At 39.8% G+C, this 20,411-nt stretch overlaps 1 protein-coding gene across 2 annotated transcripts in view; it reads right to left on the reverse strand.

Annotated features, from left to right (window-relative positions):
- akap12 (A-kinase anchoring protein 12) overlaps positions 1-20,411 on the reverse strand; it is a 102,090-nt gene that overhangs the window by 20,815 nt on the left and 60,864 nt on the right. The window contains exon 1 of one of the 2 annotated variants that reach the window (XM_008116677.3): positions 19,402-19,610. The exons of the other annotated variant lie outside the window; for it this stretch is intronic. Coding sequence (XP_008114884.2) covers positions 19,402-19,426 — 25 coding nt within the window. The 5' untranslated portion in view covers positions 19,427-19,610. Of the gene's footprint in view, positions 1-19,401; positions 19,611-20,411 lie in introns of those variants that run through there. 2 annotated transcript variants of the gene reach the window in all.

Raw genomic sequence — 20,411 nt, forward strand, 5'->3', positions numbered from 1 at the left:
CTAGTAAAATCTTAACATAATTTGACGTTTAATAAGCTTTTCCTTAATCCCTCCTTATTATCCAACATTTTTGCTTATCCAGCGTTCTGCCGGCCCATTTATGTTGGATAAGCGAGACTCTACTCTCCCTCTCTCTCTCTCTCTCTCTCTCTGTGTGTGTGTGTGTGTGTGTGTATGTGTATATATATATATATAATCTATCTGGCTGGAGTTACACATTAAAATGTATCTGTTCCGACTTATAAACAAATCAAATTAAGAACAAACAACTACAGAATCTATCTTGTTCATAACTTGGGGACTGCTTGTACAGCAGGCATGGGTAAACTTGGGCCCTCCGGGTATTTTGGACTTCAACTCCCATAATTCCTAACAGCCCACTGGCTGTTAGGAGTTGTGGGAGTTGAAGTCCAAAACACCTGGAGGGCCCAAGTTTGCCCATGCCTGCTGTAAAGTGATAAAGAGAAGGGAATAAGAGATTTTTAGCTGGGAATGATGGGAGGAGGGGGGAGAAAGAGGGTAAGAAAAGGAAGGCACTAACAAAAAGATAACAAAACAAAAAGATAACTAACAAAATGGAGCCCCGGTGGCGAAGTGCGTTAAAGCGCTGAGCTGCTGAAATTGCAGACTGAAAGGTCCCAGGTTCAAATCCCGGGAGCGGCTTGAGCGCCGGCTGTTAGCTTCAGCTCCTGTCAACCTAGCAGTTCGAAAATATGTAAATGTGAATAGATCAATAGGTAGCACTCCGGCGGGAAGGTATGCCTATGGCCACATGACCTTGGAGGTGGTCATGAAGAGCAAATGGGCAAAGGAGAAAGAGAAGATGAGAGAGAGAAATGAATTGGGAAAGAGATCTCACCTACACTATTGAAATGGAATGGAATCAGAAACTCGGGCTCCTCCTTTGCACGAAGCAGGAATGGCTCTGGGTTCTTTTCCTCCCTGCTTGGGAAAAGGGACAAGATGGCACCTCTCCTTCCATGGACTGAAACAACTTAGCCAACCAAGCTGGCAGTTTGGGCCTTACCTCACCTCCACTGTGCCTAGCTTGACCAGGAATTACAAAATGTTTCCTCCACCATAGCACTACTTCTTCCCTTCACACACACACACACACACAAACCAGGCATTGGTCACTGGGCCTTTCCATCAGGCCCATCAGGAAACAGCTAAGGAAGACAAGGACCTGTTCTAGGGAAGGCCGGTGGGAAAATGGCCCTCTTTTCCCATCTCCCTCTGCTACAATGGTGGCAGCAAAGGACATTATTGCAGGCCTTTCAGCAAAGTGAAGGAAACAGCCCTACCTCCTCCTTCTTCTAAGGGACTGGAGAAGGTAAAAGGAGGAGGAAAAGACACCAAATGGCCCTTAGGAGCAGATTACTCAGTGACAGGCTAACCATTTGTAAGAGTTTTGAGTCTAACTCTAGTGATTTATTTTCTGATAAAAGCCATGTGGCTAGGCTAGGCATGGGCAAACTTGGGCCCTCCAGGTATTTTGGACTCCAACTCCCACAATTCCTAACAGCCTCAGGCCCCTTCCTTTTCCCCTCAGCCGCTTAAGCCTGAGGCTGTTAGGAATTGTGGGAGCTGGAGTCCAAAACACCTGGAGGGCCCGTTTGCCCATGCCTGGGCTAGGCCCTGTTTTCATGATTCTCGAGACTACAAGGCAAAGGTGATATATAGTAGAGGCTCCCAGTTAATGGGAACTCATGCAATCTGAAATCTCAAGCAAGCGGCAAAAAAACCCCTGAATAACAGGTTGCTGTGAGTTTTCCGGGCTGTACGGCCATGTTCCAGAAGCATTCGCGCCTGATGTTTTGCCCACATCTATGGCAGGCATCCTCACAGGTTGTGAGGCATATTGGAAACTGAGCAAATGAGGTTTATACCTCCCAACAAATGATTCCCCCAGGCAGGAAGCAGCCAGGCTTTGAAGCTACAAGGCCAGTCAATGGTAATCAAGGTAGCCAACTGCAACATTCATACTTTCCTCAAACAGACAGAAGTTCTTTCTCACATCCTGGACATCCCGCAGATATATAACCCCCCCCCCCTTGCCCAGGTTCCAATATATCTCAACCTCTTAGGATGCCTGCCACAGATATGGGCGAAACGTCAGGAGAGAATGCTTCTGGAACATGGCCATACAGCCCGGAAAACACTCAGCAACCCAGTGATTCCAAGCATGAAAGCCTTTGACAACAAACTGAATAATACTTCATAATTTTTTTTTAAAAAGCTCTTTTTAACAATACAGCAAAACAGGAGAACAGTGGCCCTGCCTGCACTGCTATATATTGCAGTTTGAAACTGAATTGTATGGTCAGTGGAGACCAGGCATGGGCAGATTTGCCCCTCCAGGTGTTTTGGACTTCAACTCCCACAATTCGGAACTGTGGAGGTTGAAATCCAGAACACCTGAAGGGCCAAAGTTTGCACATGCCTAGTGTAAACTCATATAATGGACTGTATGACTCTATACTGGGCATGTACGGTAATAGTTTCAAACTGCATTATATGGCAGTGTAGATGGAGCCCATGTTACACTAAGTTATGTTTGTCTTTATTTGTCCTAATTTGCTTTTAACTACTGTATTTCAATATTAATACCAAGTTAATACAGAGTTTATAGTATGGGATATAGTATTAATTGTGTCTATTTTTAATAGTAACTCTCAAGCAACCAGAAACTCCACTTATCCAGCATCCACCAATCCCCATGGGTGCCAGTTAACTGGGGGCCCTTTCACACAGCCATATAACCTAGAATATCAAGGCAGAAATCCCAGAATATCTGCTTTGAACTGCTTTATAAGAGGCCACACTGCCATATATTCCAGTTCAAAGCAGATAATGTGGGATTTTAATCAGCTGTGTGGAAGGGGTCTGGGAGTCTCATGATCCTTTAAATTTCTTGTTCTCAAGTTCTTTTTAGTAATTCTGCCATCCGTTGGAAGACAAAAATGGGAGAGCATTGTTGCCTCCTGTCCTGCTTATGGATTTCCCACTGTGGCAACTCTTCTTATATTCTTAGTGCATTGCACATCAAATTCCACAATATTGTAGTAGTTTTACTTCTACTCACAATGATGTTGTTTTTGTTTGCAAAATGCATGGCTTTTCAATGTCTGCTCACTTCCTGCTTTCCTGCAGATGACTTAAAAATGTCAATTCTCATTCCAGGCTGCTACATAAACAGGCAGAAGCCAAAGGGAAGAATTATGTTTATGCAAAACAGATGACACTGTGTATTAGTTTCACTAAACTTCCTGGAGAATGTTAGGAATCTTAATTGTAAATATTTCATGCACACACACTTATTCAGTAATGTAGCTAATTATTTTGAAATTCTTCCAAGTCTTAATGTCAACACAACTGCCAAAAAACCCAGCTACAATGTGTAGTGTAGTAAGCATCTGTCTAGAACACAGTAGTTTGCAAATAAAACAAACCGTAATGAAAGTCCAACTAAGTAACATGACAACCTCCCAACTTGTCTTATCTCCTTTAAAGTTCAAATCCATTATTCAGACAGTAGACATAATGCCAAAGGATTTTAAAAGGTTTCATAGATAACAAACATATCACAAGATAATTATGATATAGCCATGAGTCAGTTGCCCATATCAGCAGAAGTTTCCCAAAAATTTAAATATAATTTATATTTAAATATAAAACAGAAAAGAGAAAGTTGATTGTGACAATAGACCAGCTCTTAATATATAGCAAGAGTGCAATGTACTAGAGATCAATCCAAACAGAGGACTTTTTATATCTATTACGTAAATACTGTAAATAAATAAGTATTACTTCCTGTGTACTTTCCCTCAGGACTTGGGATTCACAAACTCTCCTTCTTGCTCCATTTTATCATACAAAGATTTACATAGCCAAATGCGAAACTATGTGTTTATTTAATATGGAATTTTCCTTTCCCTTGTGGGCTTACTTCTCCTAAGAAAATTTAGATGATTATCTTAATTAGCAGTAACATGTTTTGATGTTCTTTAAATAGTCATCTGTGAACTCACACAAGTCTAGCTTCGTTTGCCCATGCCTTTTCTAGAGCTACAGTATTACTTAAGTGTTTTTGTGGTAGCCCTGCCCAGTTTCCTTGTACCATATTAGTGCACTTCTTGCCTTAACTCTCAGTTTGATGGATTCCAAAGCAGTAGTTAAAGAGCATTGAGTCCATGGATGGAGAATCCATGTTGGCCAACTAATATATATATACTAGCTGTGCCCAGCCACGCGTTGCTGTGGCGAAGTATGGTGGTATGGGAAATAAAGTATTGAGGAATTGGTGGTAGTTAAGGTAAAAGGTAAAGGTTTTCCCCTGACATTAAGTGCAGTCGTGTCTGACTCTGGGGGTTGGTGCTCATCTCCATTTCTAAGCCGAAGAGCCGGCATTGTTCGTAGACACCTCCAACGTCATGTGGCCATAGGCAACACTGCATCGAGCGCCGTTACCTTCCCGCCGGAGCGGTACCTATTGATCTACTCACATTTGCCTCCAACAGACAAAAAAAACCCATCAGAAATATTGTATATTCACAAGCTTTAGGAAATAATATCCCCTGATGGCGCAGCGTGTTAAAGTGCTAAGCTGCTGAACTTCTGGACTGAAAGGTGGCAGGTTTGAATTGGGAGAGCGGAGAGAGTCCCCACTGTTAGCTCCAGCTTCTGCCAACCTAGCAATTCAAAAACATGCAAATGTGAGTCATCCATCAGACCATGTGCAAGAGCCTTATTCTATCACAGGAATTATTTCATATTACAGTAGAATCTCACTTATCCAACATTCGCTTATCCAATGCTCTGGATTATCCAACGCAGTCTGCCTTTTAGTAGTCAATGTTTTTGTAGTCAGTGTTTTAAATTCATTGCGATATTTTGGTGGTAAATTTGTAAATACAGTAATTACTACATAGCATTACTGAGCATGGAACTACTTTTTTTGTCAAATTTGTTGGATAACATGATGTTTTGGTGCTTAATTTGTATAATGATTACTTAATTTGATGTTTAATTGGCTTTTCCTGAATCCCTTCTTATTATACAACATATTCACTTATCCAATGTTCTGCCGGGGTGTTTATGTTGGATAAGTAAGACTCTACTGCATATTTATAATCTTATATTATCTACTTAGAACTGGATTATATGAGGCCCCTTCTCCACAGCTGGATAAAATGCATACTGAAGTGGATTGTATGGCAGTGTGGAGTCAATATAATCCAGTTCAAAGCAGATAATATAAAATTATAAATGGGTTATATAGCTGTGTGGAAGGGCCTTGAGTCTACACTGTCATATAATCCAGTTCAAATCTGATAATCTGTATTTTATAGGCAGTGGGGAAGAGGCCTAAGTGAGGCCTAACTCTGCCTGTCCCCTGGGCTGAGTAGGTTGCTAGGAGACCAAGTGGGCGGAACTTAGCCTTCTAACTGGCAGCAATTGGATAAAAACAATTATTCCTCTCCCTCTAATTAGGACTTTATTTTTCTTTACTTTTTGTTGTATGAACATAGAGGCATGGATGAGGAGTTGTGCTGCCAAGTTTAGTGTTTCTGGTATGTGTAGTTTTGTTGTTTTGTCCTAGGCCGAAATTTCATTACACACACACACACACACACACACACATATATATATATAGTGGTTGGTGATCTTTAGATTTTACTCAATTTGGGTCTCTCTGTGTTATTAAACAACAACTCCCATCATTTTTATTATCCACCATGGAGACTAGGGATAGTGGGATTTGCAACCCAATACCACTTGTGGCTCTGAGGTTGGGGAATAGTTAATGGACATTTTAAAGTCCAACATCCTATCTACAAGCCTTATATTTAAATTCAAACCCCACCATCCTGACTAAACAGAACAAACTGCAGCCTTCCAGATGTTACAGTATCTTTACTTCCATCAGCTCTAATGATGTGTAATGATTAAAAAAATAGGGATTGTAGTCCAGCATTTGGAGGTCCATATAAAATGACATGGTGGTCCAGATTCATCCCATGGGCGTTAAGTTTGATATAGGAAGAAACATGTTTGCAAATTGGAGGCAAGTTCCTGGACCAATGTGTTCATTAAAATGGAAAGTTGACATATTTGGAAGGAAAGAGATGTTTGGTCTTAGGACCACCTTGTCTGGAGACCAAACTCATGTAAGATTGGCTGACCCCAAAGTAATAGTAATCAAAAAGGCAGTTTCCCAAGAAAGTAATCTAGTATCAGAGGAAGCCATAGGCTCAAATGGTTTCCAAGAGAAGTGGGAGAAAATTACCTGCAGAGTCCACTAGATAATAGGTTGTTACAGGAGGATGCAAATCCTTTAGATTTTCAGGAAACTTCACCAAAATCATAGAATCACAGAATCTTAGAATAGTAGAGTTGGAAGAGACCTCATGGGCCATTTAGTCCAACCCCCCGCTAAGAAGCAGGAAATCGCATTCAAAGCACGCCCGACATATGGCCATCCAGCCTCTGCTTAAAAGCCTCCAAAGAAGGAGCCTCCACCACTGTCTGGGGCAGAGAATTTCACTGCTGAACGGCTCTCACAGTGAGGAAGTTCTTCCTGATGTTCAGGTGGAATCTCCTTTCCTGTAGTTTGAAGCCATTGTTCCGTGTCCTAGTCTGCAGGGCAGCAGAAAACAAGCTTGCTCCCTCCTCCCTATGACTTCCCCTCACATATTTGTACATGGCTATCATGTCTCCTCTCAGCCTTCTCTTTTGCAGGCTAAACATGCCCAGCTCTTTAAGCCGCTCCTCATAGGGCTTGTTCTCCAGACCCTTAACCAGAAAAGGTGAAGTCACTATATGTTGGGCACTATAAGCCAATCTGAAAAGTTTCAAACGTTAAAAAGGCATTCCTAAAATGAAATGCATCCTTGAAAGTGAAATTCTCTGTATACCATTGTGATCTGATTTATATGAAGTCAGTATTTCAGACTACTCTGATAGCTTTATTCTGCATTCTTCTTAAAAGCAGACTCAATGTTTTTATACAATTCTCTTTCAAAACTATCTGAAGCTAGAGAAACTTGGTCACTTGCAGTTCTTAGAACCATATACGTTTCTTTTTGACCCAGACCTTTAAAAATGTTCTTTTCTTTTCCCAACCAGGTCTAGGATTCTTGCGAGGCTCAAGTATTAATGATGCAATTTCTGCTATTCCAACTCCTTCCATGTCTTGTTCCTTTTTGTTGCAAGCACCCTGGGCTCATAACTCTGAGAGAGAGGTGAAGGTTTTTTAAAAGTTGTCTTTTAAAAGTGTCCTTCTCAAGCACTGGGAATTATTAAAACAACATGAAAGTACTGAGCTACGCATATCAATCCTTGCATAGGTAAAACTCCTTAATAGAAAAAAAGCATTCTGGAATGCCTCAACATTTCAATGATCTGACTGAAGAGAGATTAATATTGAATGGACCCTCTTGTTTGAATATCACCATGTTTCAACTAGAAGTGGTGAATATGTGGCCTTTTGGATGTTGCATACAATTCCCATCAACCCTGACCTCTGCCCATATTTTCTGTGGCTGATGGGATTGTGGTATTGTCCAACAACGTCTGAGATTCTCTAATGTTTGTTTACAGCATTTCAAATTTACCCATTTTAAATTTTGAACTGGAATAAAAATTAGGAAAGTACTACTTGTGCTCTGCCAAAACAAGAGTCATCTGAACAGTAGGGTTGTAGGATGCTACATGTAGGCTTGGAATACACTTCCCTAAAAATATTCCATAACAATTCAGCAGTCTTTGCCAGGTCACGCAACTGAAACATTTTTTTATAAAAATAGTATTTACTAGGCTTCTAAAACTCAAGTCAAACTACATTGAGAAACAGAAATATTTTCTGTTTATTTAAAGAAAAAAAATCCATGGATCTTCTTCTATTTGAATATAACTTTTTTAAAAAAACTCTGTATATCATTAAGTGCTCCAAAACCTCTAATAACTGAATTATATCTGATATATTTTGTATTATTTTAAACACATTTCCTGAGCATGATCATGCTATAATAAAATAATAACCTATGGCAATTTGCCATTCTGTACACATGGCTTCTGCTTCCAGCTATCCTCAGAATAATCCCCCTCTAGACAAGTATACATAATATGTGAGCGGTCTAACATTATAGTTATTATCTGCAAAGCAGTACCTTCCCATGTCAACAAAGTAAGGCTCGAATAGCTTCTAATAAACTAACATGTGGGAAGGGGATTATGCCAACAGTTACTTAAGAGTCTTTATTAAGCACATATAAAAGTATTAAGCCACTTGTTCCTAGGTTTTCTCAAATGGACAACTCCAAGGAATCTTACATTTACTCTGAATTTCTCAGGTCCTATAATTACCGTACATTCATTATAGCCTTTAGAGTGGCTTCACCTTTAATAGCCAGCACTAGTAGCTTGGCAGATCATCCTCAAGGCACCTGTGGGATGCAACATCAAGCTGCATATCACATTTCAATGAGAAATAGCTGGAATAGTTAGTCAAAGCATATTTACTTCTATGAACAGAAAAATAGGAGCTTAATTTAAGGTTGTTTCTGGGTGGTAATCTCTCTTCCATCTCTTATTTATGGTTTTAATATTTGAGAAAGATGCTTTGAAAGAGCTCCTTTTGGATCCCGAACTCCTACAACCATGACATACTCGCAGGCAGCACAGAAACCATTGGTTTATATATTTGTTGTTATTGGTCAGACTCTTAATTTAAACATTAATAGACACATCCTGAAAAAATATCACGGACCAAGTCAGAAGCCACAAACCTATGGCTTGGCTGTGGCTGTAGCCTCTGACAGCTTCAAACCTAATTTTAACTTTAGTCCACTGTTTTTCCGATATAGGCACACAAGGCAGTTTCAACCCTTTGGGACACAGTAGAAATACTCTATTAGACAGAATTGAGTACATTGACAGCATGGGGTCAGTTGGACCCATGCTTTCAACTGATACCAAAAGAAATTTCTTGTGGGGACAGCTACATTATGAAGAAACGAATGACAAGTGTGTGTATGAAAAAGTACTGTTTTCCTGAGCTGACTAAGGTGAGTCTACACTCACTGGAAATAACAGTAACATGGACACAACCCTTTGCCCGGTATTGAGCGCAGGGAAAAAGCAATGGTAGCAGGGCCCCATACTGACAGCAGACTGATCCAAATCAGACCCAATCCAGTTATTCACATTGCCTCAATGCTGTGGAGTTTCAATCTAATTTTGGAGCATTCCCAATTATGTTTGTAGTGGAACAAAGAAAGATTAACCCAATCAAACAAATGATATTCAAAGGCAGTAGAAGAACCTTGTGAAGACATCCAGGAGCCAACCCAGGATGAGTCCAAATTTAGTGCCTGTGTAAACAAGCCCTGAGAGGCACAGCATTGTTCAAATCAGCTATTCCTCCTAATCCATTTTTATTTTTTCTCCTAGCACCAACCAGATTTTCTCCTCATTTTTAAAGCTAGAGAGGATGGCTTTGAACACTTCTCTATAAGTCAGTGCTAGTCTATAGCTTATATTTTTTTAAAAGACAGAAGAAGAGCTTGTGTGAATACAGGAGGTTCCCCCGTCATACACACAACTCATTACTAAAATGTCAACACTAATATAAAGACACTCCTGCAATGGTACCCAATAGTAACTAAAATAGTAATGGTGCTGGTACGGAAAGGGAGAAGGTCATCTCCAGTTTAATGGCAAATGGCACTCCCATCAAAACACAGGAAAACAGAGATAAGAAACATCCACAACTGCAGCTGCTGTTTTCTTCCTTTCAAAAAGTTTTTTTTCCCTAATGGAAAAAACGTAGGCCAATAGTTGGAAAGGTGGTCACTATCAGATTACAGTGTTATCTGAACTGCAGGTAAACTATGAGTGAACAAGAGAGCAGCCAAACGCAAATACACAAAGAAATTAAAACCAAATAAAAAATAATAAATTGAATGGAAATTACAGAACTTTATCAGATATTGTCTTGGTTTTTCTTAGTTTTTTGAAATGGCTAACGTATAACTTATAAATCGAACACATCAAGACAACTATTTTTTATGTACTATACAATATATTTAAACGACGTACGAAGACTGTTGCGAATGTATCTTTCTGTAGAACTCAGTCCCTTGACCTCGTTGTTTCAAACAAAAGCGAACAGCAGAGGGCAGTATCTCACCGTTCATGTAACTACTGATCTTGAAGAATACAGGAATATATCTATTAATAATTCCTATTTACACAAAAAGGAAAAATGATATCTCATTCAGTGTGTGCCAAATTTATAATTACATTTGCTGTGCATATGGTTAATCATCTTTAACATGAGTTCAAACAAAAATATTGCTAACTGAAATGTCTACATAAAGCAAAGACAACAATGCAGATAACAGAAAATTAATCTAATTATACTCTTGGATTTTAAAAGTGTATTTACTACTGCTCCTAATACTTCTGACAATTCTTCTCAACCCAATTTACAAATTGGAACCACCTGGAAGTGGCATGTGTTGTTCTGCTGCTCATACAACTATACCAACCTAGACTTTTTGGTAAACAGCTGGTTGGCTGCCCTGTAGAACGTGTTATCTAAGGATGATGGGAGTTGCAATCCAACACATAAAGTTCGGGAGGGAGGTGACACATTATTATGTAACCCATAGAACCTGGAACATTATTGTTCAAAATGTGGTTTGTTCTGATTACTCTTATGTCTAGAAAACAATGCATTGCCACTACTTGTTGCAGTTAGCAAGACAAACTTGTTATATTACTCATTATCTTAGTCACTCCCTTTTACATTATTTTCAATGTTCTTGTTATTTAAAAAACAACTATAAACTGATAATAGCATAAAAATTAAAAATCCTGTTGAAATACTCTAAATACCTAACATAAATTTTAAAAGTAATTTGTAGAAGCAACTAGAGAAAATAGTAAGTAGAAAAAAAATAATGAGCCAATATGATTTTTTTTTATTGTGTCAGAAGCGACTTGAGAACATACCACTTCTAGTGTGGGAGAATTGGCCGTCTATAGAGATATTGCCCAGAGGACACCCAGATGTGTTACTATCCTGCTGGGAGGCTTTTCTCATTCCCCACAAGCTAGAGCTGACAGACAAGAGCTCACCCCATCTTACAGATTCGAACCAGCAACCTTCAGGTCAGCAACCCAACCTTCAGGACAGCAGTCCAGCTGGCACAAGGGTTTAAGCCATTGCACCACCACAGCTCCACTAGACAATACAATGAAGTGCTTTGAGAGTTAAACTGGGGCTTTGCGAAACTAGGGTTCAAATCGCTTCTCAGCCATGGAAACGCACAGTGTGATTCTGGATAAACCACACACTCTCAATTTCAGAGGAAGGCAATGGCAAGATCCCTCTGAACAAGCCTATAATAGGCTTGCCTTATGTTAATCAGAAATCACTTGAGGGTATACAAATAACTAGAAAAAGGTTATCTATTATACTAATAAAATACGCTTTGTTGATGCTTTTTTCATTACTTTTGAAATGCAACTTCATTATTCCTCACCATCTACCTCCTCAAAGTAAACCATAGATTACAGCTATGCTCGTCTTTCCATTCTAAGTTTGTCCAATGGTTTTCCTTATTCTTGTGAGACACTGCAGCTTTACCATCCTTTTCTGCACTGAGCCAGTACAGAAGCTTTAGATATAGTTACATGAAAAGGATGCTAGATATGTCTCGGCTCTGAGAGCAATTTAAAGCCACCTGCCCATTAGGGAGGACGACAGCTATCAACAATAACTCTGCTGTCTGCTGTTAAACATGTTTCATCGGAGTGGGTGCAGAATCCACAGGCAAATTTTGATTTTGCTGCATGCTGAGCACTAAACTGATGTATAGGCATATCCTGCTACAGCCTCTCACCATTTGACAGATCCCTCAGCTTCCCTCTGGAACTTGTTTATGTTTTCGCTGTTTTATATAAGGGAATCATTTTACTCTGCCACTGTACGTAATAGGTCTTGAGTGTCCACTTACAAAGCTTATAAGGTTTATTTTTAAAATGCTTGGTTGAATCCCTTGATATCACCTATGATATTGTTCTGTAATTAGTGAGAAGTGGAGGGGGGGATAGCTACCCATTAGTTTCCTTCGAGCCTCGAAAACCATTGCTGCATAGGACAAAGAGAACTACTTATAGTTGCTGCAGGTCCTTAAGTGTGCTTTCTGTGCATGACTACAGATTGGCCAGGATTTTAGGTCAGATAATGAAAACTTGTCTATCTCAGTAATTGTTCACTGCATCACTTTCTTCACCTAATGCATGCACGCACACACACAGATTCATTCACACAGTTGGTATGTTTGATCTTGTGCTTCATATATTTGGCCCAACACTGTTACAAAAAATTAAACAGAAAATGTATGCTTCTTGCTTTGAATAAATATTTTATTAGGAAAGGTCAGTAGTTTATACCTTAATATAACTTTGGAGTCACTTCATGATCAGGGAAATAAAATATGCATTCCAACATAACCAGAAACAAATTACCATCTATCAAAGAAGTACTTTAAAGTGTTAAACATGCACTTTGCTTCTAAGGAAACAGATCTGGCTGGCTTTATTCTTCTTCCACCTTCTTTTTCCCCTTAATACAAGCATTCTATTTCTTGCAGCTGGAAGATAGAAAGAAATTCTCAGGCTGCAACAGTTAAATCTGAAACACTTCATGTGTTTGCAGTTCAACCATATCAACATCTGGACATGGTTGACTTTCCCCTCTAAGGATTTGCCGCACTGCCCTGGATTTTCTCCACGAATTCTCTGCATTCTATATCCATCAGATATATGTCATACACACCCAGCACTTTGTGTTCCAAAAACTTCTATCCATTGAGAGTCCCCAAGCATGTTTTAAAAGCAAAACTAAAGTTTATTCAATATTTAGACATTTAAGGCCAAAATATACTCTCCATTTCATATTTAATCCCATAGCAATCAGTGTGGCTGTTTGTGCTGAATTGAGAGAAGGGAATTGCCTTGAAATAGTTGGATTAGACCCAGAGTGGTTAAGAAATTCGTAACAATTCACAACTCCATTGTGTCTAGTGTTACAACACATTTAATGGGGAAAGAAAGTTGCCCACTATTATGAGACTTGCAACAGCTGGACTCAACTGAACAATTTAAAAATGAATTTAGACTGACATGTTTCTTCAGTAAGCTAATCTTCTGTCAAAAATGTAATTTGATACAGTCACATTGTTGGTGGGGGAAGGACAAAGGACTAACATTAATTTACGTATGTTATAAATATTAAACTAAATGGATTATCATGACCACTTATATTAACACAGCTAGACATTAAACCTACTGCATATACTCATGTATAATATGACCTCATGTATAAATAGAGGGAATGATTTGGGGCAAAATTATGGGGGATTTCATATGAGCCGTTGATAAATCAATAGTCTTTTTGCGTAGGGAAGGAGAAGCACTACTGTTGCCTTAGGGGGGCAGGCACCCATTTTCAAGCCCAGACATTCAAAAAGGTCAAAAGCAACACTACAGTGGAGGAATAAGAGGGGCATATCCATCTTTTAGGTTCCTCTGGAGTAGCCCCCGATGGTGTAGTGGACTAAAGCCTCGTGACTTGAAGGTTGGGTTGCTGACCTGAAAGCTGCCAGGTTCGAATCCCACCCAGGGAGAGCACGGATGAGCTCCCTCTATCAGCTCCAGCTCCATGCGGGGACATGAGAGAAGCCTCCCACAAGGATGGTAAAAACATCAAAACATCCGGGCATCCCCTGGGCAATGTCCTTGCAAACGGCCAATTCTCTCACTCCAGAAGCAACTTGCAGTTTCTCAAGTTGCTCCTGACATGGGGGGGGAAAAAGTTCCTCTGGGATTGGCTACGCTCTTGCTTGCCTTTTGCCACCCTATTCAGAGATAGGATAATTCCTTTTATTTTTTTAAAAAAAGACTTTAAGAACAGTGGTTTCATTGACTCATGTGTTTTGGGATGGTTTCTGATTATTTTTTCTAGATGTACACATGAATATGTAGGGTAAATATGAAATAAAGGTCTTTGTGGTTTCTGTGCATCACACATATGGGGTCTGAACCTGCACAGAGCAACATTTGAAAACCTTCTAAAATGCACAGATTTTGGCATTCAATTCTTGAACCTCAATTACAGGTGAGCAAGCTGTTTTTAATACCAACTGTTTATAAGACACATAAGCAATCTGGAAACAACTACAATAAAATCAAAAGTTAATAGTTTTCCTTCAATTATTTCCACAAAGGAAAAGCAGCCAGAAAATAAAAGTGACCCTCTTCTATTAAATGTTTGTGCCATTGCCATCAACTGGGGTAGAAGTCCTTCCTGATGACGTGGAGGGGATTCTTGGGTCTGTGAGGGCGACCACTTGCGCTCTGGATCCTTGTCCCTCTTGGCTGGTTAAACTGGCCAAGGATGGGTTTTTGGAGTGGTTTGTGGCTATAATAAATGCCTCCTTGGGTCAGGGGTCATTTCCATCTTGTTTTAAGCAAGCGGTGGTAAAACCGCTACTAAAAAAGACCTCGTTAGACCCATCGGTTTGTAACAATTACAGACCAATCTCCAACCTCCCATTTTTGGGCAAGGTTCTGGAGTGGGTGGTTGCCACGCAGCTCCAGGGGTTTCTCGATGACACCGATTTTCTGGACTGCTCGCAGTCTGGCTTCATGCCTGGGCACAGTACTGAGACGGCTCTGGTCGCCTTGGTGGATGACCTCCGCAGGGAACTGGACAGGGGGAGTGTGACCCTGTTGGTTTTCCTGGATATCTCAGTGGCTTTCAATACCATCGACCATGGTATCCTTCTGGGACGACTCTCTGGGATGGGGCTGGGTGGCACGGTTCTGCAGTGGCTCCGGTCCTTCCTGGAGGGTCGTTCCCAAATGGTGAAGCTGGGGGACACCTGCTCGGACCCCTGGCCATTGACCTGTGGGGTTCCGCAGGGGTCTATCTTATCCCCCATGCTTTTTTACATCTACATGAAACCACTGGCAGAGGTCATCCGGAGTTTTGGAGGGCATTGCCATCTCTACGCAGATGACACGCAAATCCACTACTCGTTCCCATCTGACTCCAAGGAAGCCCCTCGGATGCTGAACCAGTGCCTGGCCACTGTGGCGGACTGGATGAGGAGGAACAAGCTGAGAATCAATCCCGACAAGACAGAGGCCCTCCTGGTCAGTCGTGCGTCGGATCGGGGCATTGGGTGGCAACCTGTGCTGGACGGGGTTGCACTCCCCCTGAAATCACAGGTCCGCAGTTTGGGGGCCCTCCTGGACTCAGCGTTGACACTTGAGGCGCAGGTGTTGGCAGTGGCCGGAAGGGCCTTTGCACAACTCAAACTTGTGCGCCAACTGCGACCATACCTCGTGAAGTCTGACTTGATCACGGTGGTCCATGCCTTAGTTACCTCTAGACTGGACTACTGTAATGCGCTCTACGTGGGGCTTCCCTTGAAGACGGCCCGGAAATTACAATTGGTCCAACGCTCGGCTGCCAGATTAATAACGGGGGCAAGTTACAGGGAGAGATCCACTCCCTTGTTTAAGGAGCTCCACTGGCTGCCGTTCATCTTCTGGTCCCAATTCAAGGTGCAGACCATCATCTATAAAGCCCTAAACGGTTTGGGACCCACCTACCTCCGTGACCGTATCTCCCTCCATAAACCTGCCCGATTTTTACGATCATCCGGGGAGGCCCTTTTATCACCACTGTCTATATCCCAGGCCCACCTTGTGAGTACAAGGGAGAGGGCCTTTTCTGCTGTGGCCCCCCGACTATGGAACTCACTGCCTACTGAAATCAGGCAAGCTCCCACTTTGTTAGCTTTTAGGAAAGACCTGAAAACATGGCTCTTCCGCTGTGCTTTCGGTGAGTAACTTCTGTTATATATTTCTGTGTTACTCCCCCCCGAACATCTATCCTCTAAACTGCCCCACTCTTATATGTCCCTGTCCACATTGGAGTACCCCTCTGTCCCTCTCACTCCGGGTTTTATCTTTGTGTTCATGCGGCCTGCTCTTGTTTTACTGTTTCTTGATTTCTTGATGTGATGTCTATTATTATCTATTGTATTACTTTTAATTATGTTATGATATGCTGTTTTATATTTTATTATATTTTATTGCTTTGGGCATGGCCCTATGTTAGCCGCCCCGAGTCCCCGCTGGGGAGATGGTGGCGGGGTATAAATAAAGTTTCATTATTATTATTATTATTATTATTATTATTATTATTATTAGTGCAAAACTACTCCATTTAAACCTAATCCTTTCTTGTACCTGTGTCTCCAAGCTTCTACACACCTATACCTACAGAAGGGATATATTATATATCTACCTTCACCTACAAAAGGATTATATTATATATCTATCTTTAAGTGGTGCAGCTGGAAATCCTAACGGATCTTATAAATAAAGACAATAATTCCCATTTTGTGCTGTTTCCATGCCTTGTAAACAGTGTTTCACCACCATAAGCCAAAATGATTCTGGTTAGCTTCCTAAACGATAAACAATATTAAGCACATGGTTTAATTTTGGTGACATCTCTTCCTCCCTTTCTCTTCTCTCACCAATTCCCTTCCCCAGTTGTTGTGTGCCTTCAAGTATTATGGCAATCTAAGGTGAACCACTCATAGGATTTTCTTGTTGTTCCCGAGGAGTTTGCCCTTGTGCCCCTCTGAGGTTGAGAGAGGGTAGGTCAGTCAATTATTTCCATGGCTGAATGAGGATTTGAGCCCTAGTCTTCCAGTGTCCTAGCCCAACACTCAAGCTACTACACCATGGTGGTTCTCTTTGGATTGGTCTAATAATAATTTGTTAAGGGGCAAGCATGCTGTGACATGCATGATGAGATAGTGGGTGTGGCACTCCTGTCAAATCTCTTCACTCAATAATATATATATTTTTGGAGGAGGAGGGTCACAGCGCAGATGCCCAAACTCATTGTGGTTTGACACCTATTGTGTGATTTCACAGAAACTATGAAGAAGTGCTCTTCTAAATGGAATGGATGTTGGCAACCATAAACGTGCAACTAAAATGTGATAAAGTGAGGTTGCTGTAAAGGACAATGAAAGCAGTACCCAGGAGGAATTAAAAGTAAATGGACGTATGTGAACAAACAGCACAATTCCACATGATTTAAAAGCTTCCCTGAGTAAGGCTTGCTGTTAAGAAATGTTGTAATGCAGTTCTGCAAGGAAATCCTACTGTCAGATCATTTATTGAACTTAAGAAATATCTTCTTTAACCATTTGTGCAACCATCAGAAATTTATTTTAAGAGTGGAAAGAAAAATACCCTGCAGAGAACAAAGATGTGAGCATGAAAACTCTGTTAACATTTACTGTAATATAGCTTTCACAATTAATGGTGCGGTATTAAGCACACTAGCCAACACTTCAGGCACATTTGTCACAGTTCTTCACACTACACCATATGTACAGCAAGACTTCTCTTTGCAAAGTCAAGTATACATTCTATAAGACTAGTAATTTATACAAGAAAACCAGGACTCCTTCATTTCTGATTCTTGGTGCTAGAACTGTTTAATGTTTGTAGGCATGGTCATATGAAGCTGAACCAAATCAAATGAATTAATCACTCTGCAGAAAATCCCACTGAGATGCAATAAATATTCCCATAAGGAGTAACCAATCTATATATATAAATGAGTGATGGCATCACGGCGACCCACAAAACAACAAAACTACAGGCCCCCCAACCTCGAAATTTGACAGCACAACCCATCATCCATGCCTCTAGGTTGATACAACAAAAAGAAAAGAAAAATAAAGTCCTACTTAGAGGGAGAGCAATAATTGTTTTTATCCAATTGCTGCCAGTTTAGAAGGCTAAGCTCTGCCCACTTGGTCTCCTAGCAACCCACTCAGCCCAGTGTTAATAAAAGAATAAAAAATAAAATAAATACAAATAATACAATAAAAATAATTAAAAACACTTAAAAAATTAATACAATAAAATACTATAACAAAATAACTAAAAATAATACAACAAATAATAAAATATAATAAATAAAAAATAAGTTACAATAAAATTAATTTAAAAAATACAAATAACGTCAAATAAAAATTCCACAACAACTTTTAACCAATGCCACCATCACTTTGCCACAGCAACGCGTGGCCAGGCACAGCTAGTTTTACTCTATTTCTTTGTATTTTGCCGTACTGTTTATGATCACATTGATTTTCACAGGATGGCAGGATGTTTTTAAATGCTCTCAGTGGGGAAGATAAAATGAAGTTCTAAATCCCCAGTGCTTCCAAATATTATTTTTTCATTAAACGAAAAAGCCTCTAACTGTTTCCAACCATTCAGCAATATACTGATGAGCTTTCTGTTTTCAAAATTACTCTTCCAGAGAACATTTAAAAGGAGAAACTAGTAGCTCAGTTCAAATTATATAATGAATTCATCCAAAACAAAATGATTTTGTTTTTATCAGCAGATTCAGTAGATACACAATGCATGTTTTAATGAGTAAGCTTAAGTGAATAGAATTCACTTGAACCTCGGAAGTCAAAACAGATGTTTGCCCCATTATTTATGTAGTAACATTGTGCCTGAGGTCAAGGATAATGGAAATTAAGGGATATGAGAGGTCGCACTAAAAGTATGCAACCTCTTGAGAATCAAATGGTTTAAAGAAACACCATGCCAAGTAAAATATTAAGTGTACATTAATGAAATAATCTTGAAATTAAATGCTGGGACGAAAAGGGTAACATTACAAAACTGATATGAAACATTTAATCAATTTACTTTAAAAAGTATGCAGCAGTCAGAAATTTGGAAGATTATCAAAATCAAGCATGCTGCTCTGAGTCTGAAATAATACCAGTAAATATAGAATATGCATGCCAATATAAACATCACTCACCTAGTACTGTGCAATCTAAAATGCAGTGTTTCCTCTGAAATTCAGTGCTACATAAAATCTATGCTTTAAAATTGGACAATCACAGTGCTCATGCAAATTTACTAAGATGCAAATCTCACTCCAGAGGAGTCTGCTCAGAACTGCTGCTTTAGTATTTTAATCTGATGATATACTTCATCTGTTTAAATCAAAATCAAGGAGGGGGGGTTAAAAATCTTTGCATCTGCACTTTTACGCATAGGAGTAAATCACAGCAAATAATGAGGCTTACTTCTGAGTAGGCTGTATAATATTTCAATGCACATGGATAAAATGTGCAGAGGACTGTCCCAATGCCTCTATTATATCTTCAATATTGAGGGAAGCTCCGGCTTCACAAAGAATCAACACAAATATATAACACAGTAATCCTTATCATCCAAAATTTAAACATTTTCTACCTGTGATAGTGATGGTTCCCAGCATTTTTAATGCCTTCTGGTAGCTAGGATTTCTCTCTCTCCAAAGCAAGGTACTCCTTTATTTTTCTTTCTCAAACTCGCAGTGTAATCAGAGATGCAGGGACTGGGTAGAGAGGAAGGAGGTTGGAGGGGAGCAGAGCTAACAGGAACACCCAGTATCCAGCGCTGCCTGACAAAAGCAGCAGGCTGAACTTTTGTTTCAGCAACCTGATCCTTGACAGACAGTTCTTTGTGGTCCCACCCTTCCTTAACTGTTCACTAGAGTGGTCAAGTTATATTCCTCTGTTTAACAATGACATCCCTACACATCCACCTCCAATTCACACCCCTTATTCTTAGGCATTGTACAACTCAGTGAAACTTAAGAATATTCTAATCTCTCTCATATGTGATTACATGTCTTTAAGAGAAAGCAGCAGAGTTTCCAAAATCATTTTCTGTCACAAATTGAAAAAAGTAAGGATATTCTTGGAGCTGTTTCCAGAAACATGCTCAATCTCAGAAAAGCACCTATACTGTTCTTTTTAACTACTCCCCTACTCAAATGCCTTACATTTAAAAGGAGTAGGTATTATACCTATAATTATTTTTTATTATTTATGTCTCTATTGTTTTCTAAAAATTACTAGAGCTGGTTGCTTTATTAACAGTTAATTAGTCTTGTAGCTCCTTAAAAACGAACAAATGTGTTATAAGCTTTCAAAGATTACAGTTCACTTCATCAGAGGCATAAAGTGTTATTCTCAATTTGTTTTTCTATACATTTACCTATCTTGATGTGTCTGGGGAGATGTAAAGAGAGGGAATAGAAATGTCAATGAATTGGGAGTAGAAATATATTGAGTCAAAATTAAAACAAGCATAAATGTATTCAATCAAATTGTCATGCCATTGTGGACAATGAATAAAGTTGATACCAGAACTGTTGTGACATGTTTTCTTGTGACTGAAACACTAAAATAAGTGTTAAGTTCTTCTCTTGGCTTTCC

Source organism: Anolis carolinensis, chromosome 1 (genome assembly GCF_035594765.1).
Source record: "Anolis carolinensis isolate JA03-04 chromosome 1, rAnoCar3.1.pri, whole genome shotgun sequence".
NCBI classification, from domain to species: domain Eukaryota; kingdom Metazoa; phylum Chordata; class Lepidosauria; order Squamata; family Dactyloidae; genus Anolis; species Anolis carolinensis.